The sequence below is a fragment of the Macaca mulatta genome, chromosome 12 (assembly GCF_049350105.2).
Source record: "Macaca mulatta isolate MMU2019108-1 chromosome 12, T2T-MMU8v2.0, whole genome shotgun sequence".
Taxonomy (NCBI): domain Eukaryota; kingdom Metazoa; phylum Chordata; class Mammalia; order Primates; family Cercopithecidae; genus Macaca; species Macaca mulatta.
In genome coordinates this window covers 17,296,357-17,313,779 of record NC_133417.1, presented here as the reverse complement: position 1 = coordinate 17,313,779, position 17,423 = coordinate 17,296,357, and the positions used below count along the sequence as shown (strand labels likewise).

The following is a 17,423-nucleotide window of genomic DNA, read 5'->3' as shown; positions in this document are numbered from 1 at the left end:
ATCTTGGCTCACTGCAACCTCTGCCTCCCAGGTTCACACCATTCTCCTGCCTCAACCTCCTGAGTAGCTGGGACTACAGGCACCCACCACCAGGCCTGGCTAATATTTTGTATTTTTAGTAGAGACAGAGTTTCACTGTGTTAGCCAGGATGGTCTAGATCTCCTTTCCTCACTATCCACCCACCTCAGCCTCCCAAAGTGCTGGGATTACAGGCGTGAGCCACCACATCTGGCTGTATTTACTTTTTTAAAATTCATTTTGAGGCAGAATCTCGCTCTGTCACCAAGGCTGGAGTGCAGTGGTGTAATCTTGGCTCACTACAGCCTCTACCTCCCGGGCTCAAGTGATCTTCCCACCTCAGCCTCCTGAGTAGCTGGGACTACAGCTGGGTGCCACTGTGCCCAGCTAGTTTTGCTCAGTTTTTGTGAACATGAGGTCTCACTATATTGCCCAGGCTGGTCTTGAACTCCTGGGCTCAAGAGATCCTCCCGCCTTGGCCTCTCAGAGCGCCAGGATTACAGGTGTGAGCCACTGCATCCAGCCAAAAAAAATTTTTTGTAATTAAAAAGTTAAGAGCCAGAATAGTCATAACCCTACCCAAGTTTTGTCTAGGAGAACAGCTGTTTGAAAATTTACGTGGCACTTTAGCTTTTTCACGTCCTGACTGTAGTATAGGTTTCCCTCCATGCAGAAGTGGAATCATTAACAACCATGATTCATTAGCGTCCCTGTGTGTTTAAAGGATTAACACTAATCAGGCCTGCGTCAGAATTATAAATTGAGAGGATATGGAAAAAACTTAACGTCTGATGATAAAGGGGTCATTTAACAACTCTAGATTCCTGTCTTCCATAGGAGGCTACAGATGAATTGGATGCCTTGCTTGCATCTCTAACCGAGAATCTGATTGATCACACAGTTGCACCTCAGGTAAATATGCTTTAAAACAGTATGATGGAAAGAAACTTCTGTTTTGAAAAATGTTCCTGCTAGATTCCAGTTTTTTCCTTTTTAATAATTCATGGTTAAACTTTCCATTGGATAAGAGTTTATGTTTTAGTAACCACTTAGCATTGCCTCTCTTTCCTAAAATTTTACCACTTTGAATTTGTGTATCACTGTATAGAAATCACATGTCTCTATAAGCCTTTTATAATTCAACATCATATTAAATAACATGAGAGAAAACATGGGGATAAAACAGCTTCTTAAGACAATAAGGATATATTTAATTTTAACAAAAGTTTTACAGAAAGATGAGAGCATAAGAATGGCATTGAACATATCAATCATTATTACAGTCTGGAAGATACTCTAGTAAGTATAATTGTCCTTCAGTACCTGTGGGGGATTGGTTCCAGGACTCCCCTTGGATACCAAAATCCACGCATGCTTAAATCTCATATAAAATGGTGTAGTGTTTGCATATAACCTACACATATTCTCTAGTATATTTTAAATCATCTCTAGCTTACCTGTAATATCTAATGCAGTGTAAATGCTGGTAAACAGATATGGTATTGTTTAGGAAATAATGACAAGAAAAAAAGTCTGCACATGTTCAGTACAGACACAACCATCCTTTTTTCCCCTCCAAATATTTTCAATTCACAGTTGGTTGAATCCGCAGATGCAGAACTCATGGATATAGAGGGCCAACTGAAACAGTTTCTTCCCTCCAGGGATGAGAGAGATAGAAATGACTAATTTTGCTGGACGCAGTGGCTCACGCCTGTAATCCCAGCACTTTGGGAGGCCAAAGCAGGCGGATCACTTGAGGTCAGGAGTTCAAGACCAGCCTGGCCAACATGGTGAAACCCTGTCTCTACTGAAAATACAAAAATTAGCCGGGGGTGTTGGTGCACACCTGTAACCCCAGCTACTTGGGAGGCTGAGGCAAGAGAATTGCTGGAACCTGGGAGACGGAGCTTGCAGTGAGCCAAGATAGCGACACTGCACTCCAGCCTGGGTGACACAGTGAGACTCTGTCTCAAAAAAAAAAAAAAAAAAGAAATGACTAACTTTGTACCTTATGAGTGATGTGACAAGTATTGCTGTAGCAGTTGGATGCCATCCTGAAGGCTTGGAAATACAGATGATGCTTTCTGTGGTATCGAATGTTTGCTTACATCATTAATCCTCCAATTTTTGTGTATATCACAATCACTTTGAGGGGATGTTAACACACAAGATTGCTGGGCCCCACCTCAAAGTTTCTAATTTTGGTATATCTTGGGTGGGGTCTGAAAAGTTGTGTTTCTAACATGTTCCCAGGTGATGCAGATGTGGTGTGGGAACCACCCTTTGGGAATGACCAGCATAGATTAATAAACAAAGACTTTACCAAAGGATAAGAGTTAACTGCAAGTCTGGAAAAGTCTGTCAAACTATTTTTTGTTTACTACTTATGATATTTTTTTCTCTTATTTCCTGCTGTTAACATGCATCTAAAAAATATTGGTAGGAAACTCATACTTTGTGGGTTGGGTTTTGTTTTTGTTTTTGTTTTTGAGATGGAGTCTCACTTTTTTGCCAGGCTGGAGTGCAGTGGCGCGATCTCAGCTCGCTGCAACCTCCGCCTCCAAGCGATTCTCCTGCCTCAGCCTCCCGAGTAGCTGGGGCTACAGGCGCATGCCACCACACCCAGATAATTTTTGTATTTTTAGTAGAGACAGGGTTTCATCACGTTGGCCTGGATGGTCTTGATCTCTTGACCTCATGATCTGTCTGCCTCGCCCTCTCAATATGCTGGGATTACAGGCGTGTGCCACTACGCCCAGCCTGTGTTTTTATTCTTTTGGTGGTTATCTAATTTATTAATACCTGGACTTACATTAGTTTTTTCTTAAGAGTATCTAAGGCCACCAATGCAAGGACTAGTCTAAATTACTAGTAAAATGGGTGGGTTTCATTAGTTTATAATTCTACACATAGAAGATCTGTAATAGAAAGCTAGACATTTAAAAATAATATATCAAAGGCCTTGTGAACCAGGAGCAGTATGGGTGTTTTTATTGCTGCTTTCTTCATGCATACATGATAATTAGAGAATGATCTGCATCTAAACAGATTATTTTTTCTGTGTACTTTCTTTGTGCTGTTTATTTGGATTAGTCACAATCCATTGTTCAGGCTGCAACCAAGAAGGCTATCATTATTTGTAATTAACTGAAATTTCAGAGAATAAAATGTTAAACTGAATAGTGGGTGTGGGGTAGGGGCAGTCCTATTAAGTGAACTGAAAGTAGTAATAGATTCTTGAATGGTAAATTTTTAGATAAGAGATTCTCAAAATTATGACACTTTCTTAAGTGGTGACGGATAGCATCTGTGTTGTATAATAGAAAAGGGTCTTGGATTTGGAAGTCCACGTCAGCTCAAGGAACACCATTAAGAATTGCCCTCCTAGAATGGATTTTGTAATAGATGTAAGTATTATAAGTATGAAAATAAGTCAGTCTTTCCAAAAAGTAAATACATAAAATTATTTTAGGTGTCTTCCACATCCATGATCACACCCCGGTGGATTGTTCCGGTAAGTTCATGTTATTTGTGATTTTTCTTCTGGCTACCCTCTCAGGGTAAGGCCTAAAGGATTACTGGGTTCTTTGTTTTTCCTTAAAAATGTGAGAGTTGTTATCAAAGCCTTGTTAAATGAACTTAATGGCTTCAAGCTAGTGGTTTACCCTTTCTGGTTGTAAGTGTTTGTCAGGATGCTGGCAGAAACAAAAGTAAAAGTCTGAGACGAAGAATAGTTAACAAAACAAAACAGTCATAATTATCAAAACTATCTTACTTACTCTCATATTCAGTAGTGAAGCTTGATTTGGAGCTGAAGTGCTGACCAGGCAGGTATTGTTACCTCTGTATTTAGATGTGTGTGTATCTCCCACAGCAGAGCGGTGCCATGTCTAATGGACTTGCGGGATGTGAAATGCTTTTGGCAGGGAAGGAGGGACACGGTAATAAAGATGGAATCTCACTGATCTCTCCCCCAGCGCCATTCTTGGTAGATGCTGTGACCAGGTGAGAAAATTATTTCTCAATTGCAGTTCTTAGGCATCTATTAGGAGGAAAAAAATAATACAACTTATTATCTCTAAAACAGCAATGTTGATTCTTCCCTAACTGAACTATATTGAAATTGGATAAATCTTTTTTCTGTTTGTTATTTAGTGTAGTGGCTTTTTCTTGTCAGTAGCAATTTTCTACAAAATTATGAAGTATTTTCTATTAGCATTTCTTTATCAAGTCTTTGCTGAAGATATTAACAGGCTTATCTTTAAATTTTAATATTTGTTTTAAAATCAGTTTGTATTGTTTCCTTTGATGCTTTACTGTTATGCTCATGCCTACTATAATAGTGATGAATGATAGTGCCCGTCAACACAGGGCAAGAGGTGCAGTACAAATGGGTAAGGGAGAATACTCCCAGGGTGAGAGCCCTGAGATGCCTTTACCGACACATATTGTGAGCTCATTTCAACGCACTGCTTGCCACAAACAGAAACTAGACTCAAAAACTAGAGCTTTTTGTTCAGCATCTGGTTCTTCAACTTTTGATTGCTAGAACCATAACTGCACCTGTTTTACAAAAGATTTAGAATTGCCTTCACTTCTACCTCAGACCTTTTTTTCTGATTATATCCCCCATTTCACATATCCTCTTGAAAATGTGGGTCAGCTGAAATACATGCTTTCCTAATTAGAGAAAGGTAGGGGGAATTATTAGAGATTATTAACTTGAAAGAAATTCAGTTTAATTTAAAAATTGTTCTCACAGAGTTTAAAGTAGCATATTACTCACTCAGCAAACACTTATTGAATGTCCGTGATGGACCAGGCATTGACTGATATCTGACACTGAAGATAACAGTGAACAAGACAGATGAGAGACCTGCATTTGGGAAGCTTCCATCTAGTAAGAGAGCACTTTATACAAATGTAATGGATTATTTTTCTAAGCATTTGTATGCCTACTAATTATCACTGTAAAAATAGAGCTGCATACAGAGAACCTGATGGTAATGCTTTGTAATTGAATTTACACAATAAAATGTGAGCTCTTAAGGACTTTCAAATTAAAAATTGCAGATAAAAGCAGAGCTTATCTCTGTTTCTTACTAAAACTCATGGAAAGGAGTAATAAAGGGCTAAAGAGATAAAAATTACAGATCAGTGGAACAGAATAGAGTCTAGAAACAAACTCATGTGTAATACAGTTTTCTGGTTTATGAAAAAAGTGATGGTGCAATGCTGTGAGGAAAGAATGGTCTTTTAGTAAATCAGCCGGACAGATTAGTTGTCCCTGTGGGAAAAAAACAATCTTGACCCAACTCCATACCATTCACAAAAATCTATTCTGGATGGATTGCAGATCTAAATATGAAACATCAGATAATAAACTTATAGAAGAAAATATGAGTGAACTTACTTCTGACCTTAGAATAGGCAAAGTTTTTTTAAACAGCTCACAAGGAGCTTTAGTCTTACAGGAAAAAAAATCACTTGGATTACATCAAGAAATTTTGTTCATCAAAAGATGTAATTTCAAGATATTATGGAAGGGGAAACTACAGAATAGGAGAAAACATTTGTTCTCCATCCCTCCTTCTGTCTCTGTCTCCCTCTCTCACCCCTTCCATTCTCCTTTCTCCCCAACCCCAGTATTAACTTTGTATGGCAAAGGACCCATTCATATCTAGAATTTATAAAGAGCTCTTCCAAATAAGTAAGCTAAAGACAGCATAATAGAAAAATGGGCAAAAAGCATGAATAGGCAGTTCACAAACCGATATCCAAATGGCTGGTAAGCATTCTAGACAGTATGCAACTTGATTAGTCTTGGGGAGTGTAAATTCAAACTACCATGTGACAGTGCTACATTATCACCAGAATGGCTAAAATGAAAGATACATAGTAGCAAGTGTTGGTGAAGATACAGGGCAACTGAAACTCTGTAAACTGGAGTAATCACATTGGAAATAGGTTTGGCAATACAGCTGAACATACCCAATGATTCAGTGATTCTATTTTCATGTACATACCCAATGGAAATATGAATATACGTCCATCAAAAGACATGTACAGGAATTTTTATAGCACCTATATTCATAATAGTCCAAACTGAAAACCTTCCAAATGCACATTAGCAGTTGACTAAATATTAGAAAAGAACAGTGAAAATAACTACAACTAAAATATAGCGGTGTAGATGAATCACATAAACATAATTGTATTAATTCTCTACTTCCGTGCAACACCTTACCACAAACTTAGCAGCTTCCAGCAATACACACTATAATCTCATTTTCTGTGGCTCAGGAATCTGGATGTGGCTGAGCTGGGTTCTCTACTTCAGGGTCTCTCACAGGCTACAGTCAAATATTGGTGAAGGCCAGGTTTTCATCTGAAGGCTCAATGGAAGAAGGGGCACCAGCCAGGGCTCTTGGCAGGATTCAGGATCTGAAGACCTGTTAGACTAAGGAACTCAGTTCCTAGCTGGTGATTGGCAAGAAGCTGCCCTCAGTCCTTACTATGTGGGCCTCTCCAAAGTAGTTGCTTACTTTATTCCAGCATGCAAACTGAGAAAACAGTAGAGTCTGCTAGCAAGACAGAAATCACAATCTTATATAGTCTAATCACAGAAATGACATCCTTTTACCTTTGCTGTATTCTGTTGCTGGTTAAAGCAAGTCACAAGTCCTTTCCACACCCAAGGGCTAGAGATTACATAGGAGTGTGAATGGCTAGAGATGGAGATCTCTGGGGTTCATCTTGCAGTTTCTGCACTGTAATAAGGATAAACAAAGTCAAGTTCAAACAGAAGCACAACTCTATAATGGTTACCCTTGATGTGCTGATGAATAAAAGAGAGCCCAAAAGCAGCTTTGGGAGTGCTAGTAGTGTTCTGTTTCATATTCTGCATGCTGATTACAGAGGTGTATTCAATTTGCAAAAAGTTGTTCAAGCTGTAGACTCATGCCTTATGTGCTTTAATATACGGATGCCATAGTAATTTTTTAAAATGATGACTGGGTCCCCTCTCCACAGATTTAGATTTACTTTGCAGTGTTTTCTGTGTGATACTGTGTTTCAAAGGCATCAAGTCATGAGGACAAAGAACAGGAGAGGAGACATCAGCAATTAAGAGATCTCAACAAGTTTTGGGAAGCAGCTAAATGATAAGTGGTAACCAGTTTAGCAGAGTGGAGTAAACTAAGATCTAAGCCTGAATCGGGGAGGGAGTAGAAACAGAAAATAAAAAGCAAGTCAGTTCACACTGCAGAACCCTGAAAAGGCAACGAAATTATAGGTACCAGATATTTGTGAAGATGGGATACAAGGTGGGGCTGAGAATATGGGGATTGGTTGAAAGTATTTATGCCCATTTCACCCATCTGCCATCCCACCACCCTTGCTCATTTTAGCATAATTCTGAAGTTTTCCCTCGGGAGGAGCCAGGCCAGAGAGGCTCTGGATCTGGGAATTTCATTTGGAGTAAGGCTCCAGACTGAACACGGGAAGACTAACTCAAAGTCCACACACTGAAGGGTGAAATTTCCAGCGTTTCTTCTTTTCTCAGTTTCCTGAATGGTGTTAGCTAAGTATAAATGTCTGAGTTGAAAAAGTAACAGACTTATTCTCTGGAGAAACCAACCAACCAAAGAGAAAAAGGCCTGCACATACATTTGTGGATCCTCTGATGAAATTGCCAGGAATCTGCCAGATAATCACCAGGGAGCCCATTCGTTGATGAGTTTTGCCCATGTATACACAGGTCCCAGAGACATTCCAGAGCTTTTCTTTTAAATACAAAGAGAGCTAACGATTGTCAGATATGTGAGGAAAGACCAGAACAGGTAAACTGAAAAAGAAGGAAATAAAGGCAATGTGAATTTTGACAAATAGAAGTAGAAAAAAAAGGCAACGTAAATAACAAAAGAAAAGGTAACAAAATGATAGTATCTAAATTTAGAGAGAAGATACTGTAATCATGCAACAGTAACAGGAAACTAAAAAAAAAAGAAAACAAGGAAGCATTTTTAGAAATTATTAACTATATTAAAAATGAAATCCAGAGAGTGTATAAAGATAAAATTGAGACAATCTCCCAAAAAGTATAGAATAGAAAGATGAAAACTGGGAGAGAAAAGAAAATTGGAGGATTGGCCTAGGAAGTCCAATATATGAATCATAGAAGATCTAGAAAGAACAGTCAGTGGAAGGAGGAAATTGTCAAAGAAAAGAATCAGACGTTCTCAGAACAGAGGACTTGAGTTTCTAGATTAAAGGGGTCTACTGAGTACCCAACACAGAGAATGAAAATAGACTACACCAAGGAGCATCATGAATCTTTAGGAGGTCAAAGTGAAGAGAGGATGTAAGTCTCCAGCAAAGGGGAAAAACAGAGTACGTACAAAGGATTGGTAATCAGAATGGCAGCAGACTTTACTGACAGCTGGAGATAATGGAGTAGTGTGCTTTCTGAATCCTGGAGGGCAGTAATTTCTCACCTAGAGTTTTCCCAAACTATCAGTGAAGTGTGAGATTAGAATACATTTTTAGACATACAGTTTTCCTAAAATATATACTTTCTATCTAGCCTTCCTCAGGAAGCTACTGGAAGATATGTTCCTCTTTTTTATCCTAAAAAGAAGTCATGGGACCCAGGAAGCAGTAGAGAGGTGCAGGGATTTACCCAGAGAAAGGTGAAGGGAAGTTCCAAGATGGTAACTGCCCAGTGGGTCTAGAAAGGATCCTGTCCAGATTCAGAAAGGAAGAGATAGAGTTGCACAAAGGATTTTGCCAAGAAAAACACAGGTTCCCCACCCTCCAGTTTTTTAAAAAAATTATATTATATGTCTGAATGTACTGAGCAGAGGTCCATGGTTTACCTGAGAGATTATGGATAGATGAGAGATTTGTATAGAAAACTGAGTACTCAGGAGGCTGAGGCAAGGAGATCGCTTAAGACCAGGCATTCAAGACCAGCTTGGGCAACATGTTGAGACCTCGCTTCTTAAAAAAACAACAACCACAACAAATACCCACTAAGCCATCACAACAACAACAAAAAGAGGCAGTTTTTCAGTCCAGGGAAAATAAAAGTTGTATAAAACATGAAATATACTGATAGTTGTGAAAATATTTACATAATTACAACAAACACTGAATTTTAACATGATCAAAATTGGTCATATAGCTATGCTGAAAAGATGAGAAGGCAGGATTGTGGGACTGGGGAGAGGGTGGAAGAAGGGTAGTAAGCGTTCATAGTCCATAGGAGGAAGTCATTGTGTAAACATATCACCCAGAACAGTTAGAACTCTGGGGGTTGTGAGGCAGAATCTCTGGAGGCAGGTTTGTTTAAACATTGGCTGCTGGGCCCCACCCTCATAGTCTGATTCAGTATATCTGAGGTGGGGTCTAAGAATTTGCATTTCTCGCAAATTCTAGAGACCACACTTTGAGAAACGGGTGCACAGAAAAGTGAAGGAAAATACCAGGAAAAGAACCAGTTGATGTCCCTTGAAGTGGGAATAGAATGGTACGGGTGACTGCTGTTTCATTTAGAAATCTTGTTACCACTTTCGACATTTTAAATTATGTCCTTTGTATTATGTACCTTGATATCGTTTTACGTTTTAAACTTTTTTAGAGGCAGTATCTCTCTCCATCACCTGGGCTGGAGTGCAGTGTCATGATCATAGCTGACTGCAACCTCCAGCTCCTGGGCTGAAACAATCCTCCTGCCTCAGCTTCCGAAGTAGCTGGGACTATAGGCATATACCACCCGCACCTGGCTAATTACATATATATATATTTGTAAATACGTCGTCTCACTTTGTTGCCCAGACTCGTCCCAAACTCCTGGTCTCAGTCGATTCTCCTGCCTCCCTAAGTGCTGGGATTGCGGGTGTGAGCCTCCTTAGGACCCAGCACGTTTTAAGTTTTTAGGAAACCAAATTAGATGTCGTTATGTCCTTGCATTTAAACTCATGAAGCTCACTGATAGCAGAAACTCGTGAGCCTTCATGCAGAGCCCATGTCTTTTTATTTTTCACACAGCTCTAACAAAATAGATTAACTGGTGCAGGAACACAGACACAGCCATCTAGGAATATGTAAAGAAACACAGGGCTGGGTGCAGTGGCTCACGCCTGTAATCGTGGCACTTTGGGAGGCTGAGGAGGGCAGATGGCTTGAGCCCAGGAGTTTTGAGACCATCCTGGGCAACATGGTGAAACCCCATCTCTACAAAAAAATACAAAAATTAGCCGGGTGTGGTGGCACAGGCCTGTAGTCCCAGCTACTTCTACTTTTGGGAGGCTGAGGTGGAAGGATCATTTGAGCCTGGCATGTTGAGGCTGCAGTGAGCTGTGATCATGCCACTGCACTCTCTAACCTGGGTGACGGAGCAAGACCCTGTCTCACACACACACACAAAAAAACCAGAAGCAGTGGCAGAGAGCAGCCTGCTTCCCTTGCTGTCTCCTGAGTGTGTTGGCCTTGTGCTCAGCACAGCACTGCTCGTGATACTCATACTAACCCTGACGCATTAAGAAATGGTTAAGTGTGTTTGGCATATTTGTTAAGAAGGGGAAAAATTGTGCTATCTTTGTATTTTATTTCAAAATGAAATAAGCAGTGTTTATCCAGAAATTTCCCTTCTATAGAATATCGCGTTGCCAGGTTAGGTGTTACTACATATTGACTTAGGTCTGTAATCTGCTGTACCCTCAGAATGCTCTATATGGCACTAATGGAGACATGAATGTCCTCCCCCAAACCCCAGGGGTTCCCTGAGTAACCCGTTCTCTCTTCCTTTCAGCTCTGCTCCCACTTTGGCAGAAGAAGCTGTCCTGAAGCAGAAGTGTTTACTGACCACTGAGCTCTAAGGGCCTGTAACTGGAACACGCAGTTCTGTCCAGCATTCCGTCCTGGGATCCATTTCAGCTAGAATATGTTGGATTCAGGAGCTTGTCCATTACTTGTAGGTAAAAAAAAGCTCCACGTAGATTTGACTTCAACTCTGTAAAAAAGACAGCTGTATTTTCCGTCCAACTGGAAAGGTTTCATCACACCGCATAGCTGCCCAAACGAGCGTGTTTGGTCTTTAACTTTCTATACTTTTATAAATGTTAAAAATTCCCGAAACAAGGGAATGTCTTTTTCTGGGGTTTCCTTCAAACTCTTGGCTCCACCTAGCGGTTCTATTTGTTCATAACAACTTCATAACAAGGCAGGTTCTGGTAGTCAACAGCCTTTTGAAAGCTATTTCCATCTAATGTCAGGGTGAGCATCCTTGATCTGGCTGCCTGTTAGAGAAATTGCACTTTTCCCTGACTTACTAGAAATCGAGAATTTAGGAAATTAATGTGGACATTATAAAGGCAGACTTAGGGCCAACTTTTTTTTTTTTTTTTTTTTTTTTTACAATTATTACAATACTAAAGAGAAGTTTAGAATATAGAGAGTTTTTAAATATCTCCCATTCTTTTGATTTCTTATTGTACTGGCTATCTTAATATTTCAAGTTTACATCAAGATAAACCCTGAGAAGAACTACAGAGAAATCAAATAAAATCCTGTCATTTTTTTCAGCCTGCCTTTCCACAGGAAGCACTCACAGGCACTGCACACGTATCCTGTCACTTTTCAGTGGGGCGGGTTACTGTTCAAGAGACCCTGGGGCATTTACCACAGGCATCTGCACTCCTCCCTGAGTCCAGTGGGGAATGCAGGCCGCTGTAGTCTCAGCTCTCGAAGGCGCGGCACAGCAGTACTCCACATTGCTTCCTTCCTATTTGGACATAGACTTCATTTCCTTTCAGTATAAGCTGAATAAATTTAGAGCTTTCAAACTAGAAAAAAAATGAAACAAAACAAATACGCCAGGACCAAAATAGGGACTAGGAACAAGGGTAAAGGGTGTTGTTTCTTAAATACCTACCGTGTGTGAAGCTATACACAGCATACTGAAAGAACCTGCATTGCACTAGGAATTCTGTGTTCGTTTAAAAGAGATCTCTAGAATTTCCCCATCCCTTTGGGCCTCTACAAAGAAATTCTGCATGTTCATATATACTCCACACAGAAAAATAAAGTATAGCAGTGTCCATCTGTAATTCTAAGACCCAGAAATAGCACTATTTAGCTTTATAATTTTCGAATGAACAAGGTAAACCTCAGTTGCCATGGGGAAGGAGGATGATGTGGAAACCATATTGGTAAAGTTGTTAATCCCTTGTTACGGAGAACCGATCTTAAGCCATACCTCCTGGAATCTGCTTTCTAGTTTTCTGTCCTGCAATATGTATACAATTAAGCACTAATTTGTACTGCTTAGCATAATAAACATCCAGTCTTACCATCTTTAAAACTTCATGGATTGGACTTTCCTGGGCTCCTTATAACACAATCATGTGTCCAGGCAAACACACCCTGGTGTCTGACTGGAAAGCTCAGGAATTTTAATCCTGCACCGTTTCCCAGGGAGCTGTAGTGATTGGAACCCACTTTCGCACAAAACACTTTTGCAGAAGGAAAGTCAACGCTTCTTGCTGGCTGCCTCCCCTTAGCCACCATGCGAAGCTTCTGAGTTTCACTGGTGGGGCTCTTGCCAGTTCTTAATTATAGGACATATTTTCTCAAAGCTGAAAGTGACACCTAGAACCAGGATCTTGACCCAAGACATGATGGAATGAGCATCAAATGTTCAGTGTCTTGGCAACCGTAGATGTCCTACAGGATTACAGTTGTGCTGCTAGGCCACCACAGAGCAGCTGAGGCATTATGGCTTGGAAGACCTAAGTTTCCCATCCGGTTCAGGAGGTGACAACATCCTCATTTTAAACTTCGTAAAATTTAGGAATTAGGTAGTTGGACATACTCTGTGACCTTATGTCTTTGGATACCTGTATTCTTGACAGTTAGAATATTGATAGGGACTTCGTTAAAATTCACTTGAATCTCAAGTTAAGAGGAAATTTTGTCTCATGCCCTGACATAAAGTGGTAACCACAGAAGTTAATACTTGAATGCTGAATTGGCCCCAGCAGATGAGATAACTGTCAGGGACTGGTTTCCTGTCGTAGCTGCGGCTGCTGCCATGCCCAGAGCTGCTGTAACCACTCTTCCTGTTCCGCTCCCCCGAGAACAGTGTGGTGGGGAGAGGCAGGGCTGAGGAGGTCTATGAATGTGGCAGGTAGGGAAGAGGAGATGTCTGTCTCTTGAGAAGAGAGAAGCATGTGTGAACCCATCAAGGATGCTGGCAAAGAGAGAGGTTGGAGATGATAGTGGATGAGAAGCAGGCTGGTGAGACTGGGCTGAGGTCGGAGAAGGGCAGCCGGGGGCACTCCTGAGGGTTTGCTGTGTGCGGGCCTCAGAGCACGGCGGGGAGGAGAAGGGGCAGCCTCCCTGAGGGCAGACAGGAGAGGACCCTCAACTCAGTCCATTTCATAGCCCTGGTAGGGGAAGTGGGAGTTGACAGGGCGGTTTAAAATAAGATGTGAAGGTTTCAGTTATCTGCTCTAGACTTTGCCTGAGAACTCTAGACTTAGTGAGACCTAATTTGTGGCGTGTCAGTAGCATCACCTTTTGACACACAGGAGGCCACGGTCATTTCAGTCCTGCTTTTCAGGAGACACTGCTGAACAGAGGAATGATTCAGTTCCTTGTGTGCTTATTTCCTTAACATTTATACATTGTTTTAAGAAAAAACTTTTAAAAATATTTCTTATAGTCTCCTAACATTTGTCTCTAGCCTTTGCCTTTGTACAATCAGATATCCTATGGAGATTTAAGGATGAAAGCCCTGAGTTGTTCTTGGGTTCTTGGATCTGGACTGCTTGTTATTTTATGCTTCTCACTTCTGGCTAAAACTTGCACCTCTTCTCTTAGCTAAGCCCCAGAATGAAAACTCTATTATTCCTTCAGAAGTCTTGCTAGCAGAATTATTTGTCAGTCACAGAGAGAAAAATCCTTGCTATTTTTCTAAGAGTCTTGAGAAGCAAAGTTTTTGTCTTTTCATTGAGAGGAGTCAGCAGTCTCGTTCTGTAAAGGACCAGAGATGGTCAATACTGTCCCACTCAGCTCTGCTGGCGCAGCACAGCACAGCACAACAGCAGCAGCAGCTCGAGCGCAGCTGTGTTCCCGCAGAGTCTCCTTTACGAAGCTGCTGGCCGCTCCTGTGAAACTCTAGAGCGGTAGGTGGCTGCGTGAACTGGAGGCTGGCAGGTGCCCAGATAGGGTCTGCAGTGTTACCTGTCACTTGGAGGCAGCCAACACTTCTGGACATTGCACCCTCATTTACACAGGTGGCAGCTGAGCGAGGTGCTGTTGTGGGTGTCTCAGCTCCGAGAGTCTTTGTGAGCTCCCACCAAGTTTTAACTAATCATGCCCTTGGCCACGTGGTTGCTTGGAAACCTGGGGTCTTCTGCAGACAGAAGAATACACATTTCTGTATCATTTGTCCTTTTTTTTTTTTTTTTGAGACGGAGTCTCACGCTGTTGCCCAGGCTGGAGTGCAGTGGCGCGATCTCGGCTCACTGCAAGCTCCGCCTCCTGGGTTCACGCCATTCTCCTGCCTCAGCCTCCTGAGTAGCTGGGACTACAGGCGCCCGCCACCGCGCCCGGCTAATTTTTTGTATTTTTAGTAGAGACGGGGTTTCACCGTGGTCTCGATCTCCTGACCTTGTGATCCGCCCGCCTCGGCCTCCCAAAGTGCTGGGATTACAGGCTTGAGCCACCGCGCCCGGCCTCATTTGTCCTTTTTATCCTCTCAAAAATTTAAACACTGTACTTCTTCAGTGGTCAGAAGAAAGTTGGAAACTCTTCCTACATATTAGGCGTCAGGATGAGGAAATTTGTGTGAATTATAGAAATTTGCCCTGAGCTGAACGTGGCTGTGTTAACGCATTGGTAGAGCTGTGGTTCCTTCCCAGTTCTGAGAGACAGGATCTGTGAGTCCCTGTGTCACCACATGGCTTGAGATGATCATTCAGTTACTCGTCAGGATTTCTCCTCTTCAGAGATTTTTTTTATAGCACAGATCCCTTTGCCCCTTTTATCTCTTTATCTGGGTATGATAGGTGGTTATGAGGGTCTCACTATTTTGTGTTTACCTTTTTTATGTGTAAAACTTTGCAGTAGCATTTAAAGTGTAATTTATTTTTCTATCAAGTGCACTATTCATTTAGTGTGTTCCAGTTTTATATGACTTGTATTAGAAACACTGCACTGAGCTGTTTGTACACTGAAATGAGAACTCTAGATGTAACTCCATACAAATAAAACTCGTGAGACATTCATGTTTTTGCACGCTGTTTCTGTTTCTTGGAACTGTGATTCCTACATGCTGACTTCAACAGAATTGTTAGAGCAGAGCCACTGTTGGTAGGAACCTGAGGAAGCGAGCAGACACAGCCGCACCATTTTTAGGTTGATTTCAGTGTTTGTGGTGTCAATTTGAGAGTAGGGGCATTTTCAAAGGTTGAAAACCTCATTGGTCATCCCCAGCATATCCTGGAAGGCACAGTGGTCATTCCAAGGAGCAGCATGGTGCAGTAGCAACACAGCTTTGGGCATCGGATCTGGGCTCTCAGGTTTTCTGTCTGAAACGGCACATGAAGTATGTGTCACAGCGGGTAGTAGAGAGTATGCAGGTGTTCACTGCTCCTTCCTCTGGCCCCCACCAGTCCCCAGGCTTCCCAGGTTTGCACGGCACCATCCAGTGAGGAACGGTGCCACCTGGGTTGGTTTCCGGACTTCTGCTGGGCAGAGTCATACCGCACCATATGGGTGTTGGCAAAGCTTCTGAGAAAGGTTGGAGGTCTTCTCTTTCCCTCTCCGTCTGTCTTCTGCCTGGGGGAGAGGCCCAATGGGCCATTAAAACTAAGGAGCTTTTCTCTGCTCTTTGGAGATGTATGGAGAGGGGCTGGAACCCAGATTCAATCACCTGTCCCAGGAGCTCCTCTAAAAGGAATTTGTTGGCAGTAAGTAATGAAAGCCACCAATAAGGAGCGAAAACAACTCATTGGAAAGATAAGGACAGACAGGAAGGTGGAGGTGGAGGGAGTGTGGATGGTGTCTCCACAGGTGCTGCCTTAGAGGGCACCTGGCCATGCTGTGGTTCCCCAGAAGGAAGGGGAGTGGATACTGGGCTACCAAAACAGCCACAAAATAAACCCAGAATGGGTTTTCGTGGCCAGCACCAAGAAAGGCCTGGAGGGGCTAAGAGGGTGCAGACCTCAGGTCACTAAGGTTATTGTCAAGCCCAAGAAAAAGAACTCACCATTAGTCTGGTGGCAGGGTGGTGAGTCAGTGATCTGTCTCTGGCCCCATCCTTGTCCCAGCAGATATTCAGCCCACTGTTCTTAGATTCCCAGGCTCGTCCTGAGGAGAGACCAGCGGGGTGGCAGAGCAGCCCCCTCCCCTACAGCAGGGAACCCTCTGCCGCCCAGGCTGGCGTGTCCTTCAGACTTGAAGTGTACCAGGCAGACAACAGTCAGCACATGCTCTCAAGCTAGCAAACCATGATGTTAGGGCAGGAATTGATTTTCAAGATGACCAGTCCCAGCCCCTCAGTGTGTAGATGAGGAAACAGGTCATGAAAGGGACAGGAACTTGCCCTAGGTCACACGGCTAGGGATGGAAATTCAAGTCTGAGCGTCCAGGACATTGTCTCACTGCTCTTCTTTTGGTAGTTTTCTCTCAGCACGGCTTGTCTCGGCTCCCTAAACTAGACTTGCAGCAAAGAGTAGTCTGAATCTGCCATGTCCCCAAGGCCTTTCCAACCTGCATCCAGAATTTCTGCAGGGGAAGTTAATCTGTTCAAATCCTCATGGCTCCAGAAGTGCCTTCCCGAAAGAGAAGAAAACCATAACATGTATCTGGAGGGGGCTTCTGCCATCCTTCAGGGTTCCTGAGGGACTGAAATAGCCTTTCTTCTTGCCTGGGTTGTAGCCAATACCCTTCACCTTGGAATGATTTTTCCGCTTACCTTGTGCTGTCCCCTTGAGAGCTCTGAGTACCATCTAGGTGGTGAATTCATAGGTACTCACGGGGAAGCGGCACCATCTCCCTGGAAACTGTCACTTGGTTTGCTGCTGATTGTTAATCTTGTTCCAGGTTAGGAACTCTTGCATATATGGAAGCATGGCATTTTTGCATGCAGTTTCGTGTGCTCAGCCATGCATGGCGGCTCACACCTGTAATTCCAGCACTTTGGGGAGGCCAAGGTGGGTGGATTGCTTGAGCCCAGGAGTTTGAGACCAGCCTGGGCAACATGGTGAAACCCTGTCTCTACCAAAAAAACAAAAACAAAAATTAGCCAGGCATGCTGGTGAGCACCTGTAGTCCCCGCTACTCAAGAGGCTGGGAGGATCGCTTGAGTCCAGGAGGTCGAGGCTGCAGTGAG

General features: G+C 42.4%; 1 protein-coding gene across 2 annotated transcripts in view; it reads left to right on the top strand.

Annotated features, from left to right (window-relative positions):
- The window catches only part of EPB41L5 (erythrocyte membrane protein band 4.1 like 5), a 166,574-nt gene extending 154,188 nt beyond the window's left edge, over positions 1-12,386 (top strand). The window contains exons 22-25 of one of the 2 annotated variants that reach the window (XM_015109912.3): positions 857-931; positions 3,495-3,536; positions 3,900-4,027; positions 10,836-12,386. In XM_015109912.3, the coding sequence (XP_014965398.2) occupies positions 857-931; positions 3,495-3,536; positions 3,900-4,027; positions 10,836-10,902 (312 nt within the window). In that variant the 3' untranslated portion in view covers positions 10,903-12,386. Of the gene's footprint in view, positions 1-856; positions 932-3,494; positions 3,537-3,896; positions 4,028-10,835 lie in introns of both variants that reach the window. The other variant, XM_015109911.3, reaches the window with a different exon arrangement.
- The last annotated feature ends 5,037 nt before the right edge of the window (positions 12,387-17,423 follow it).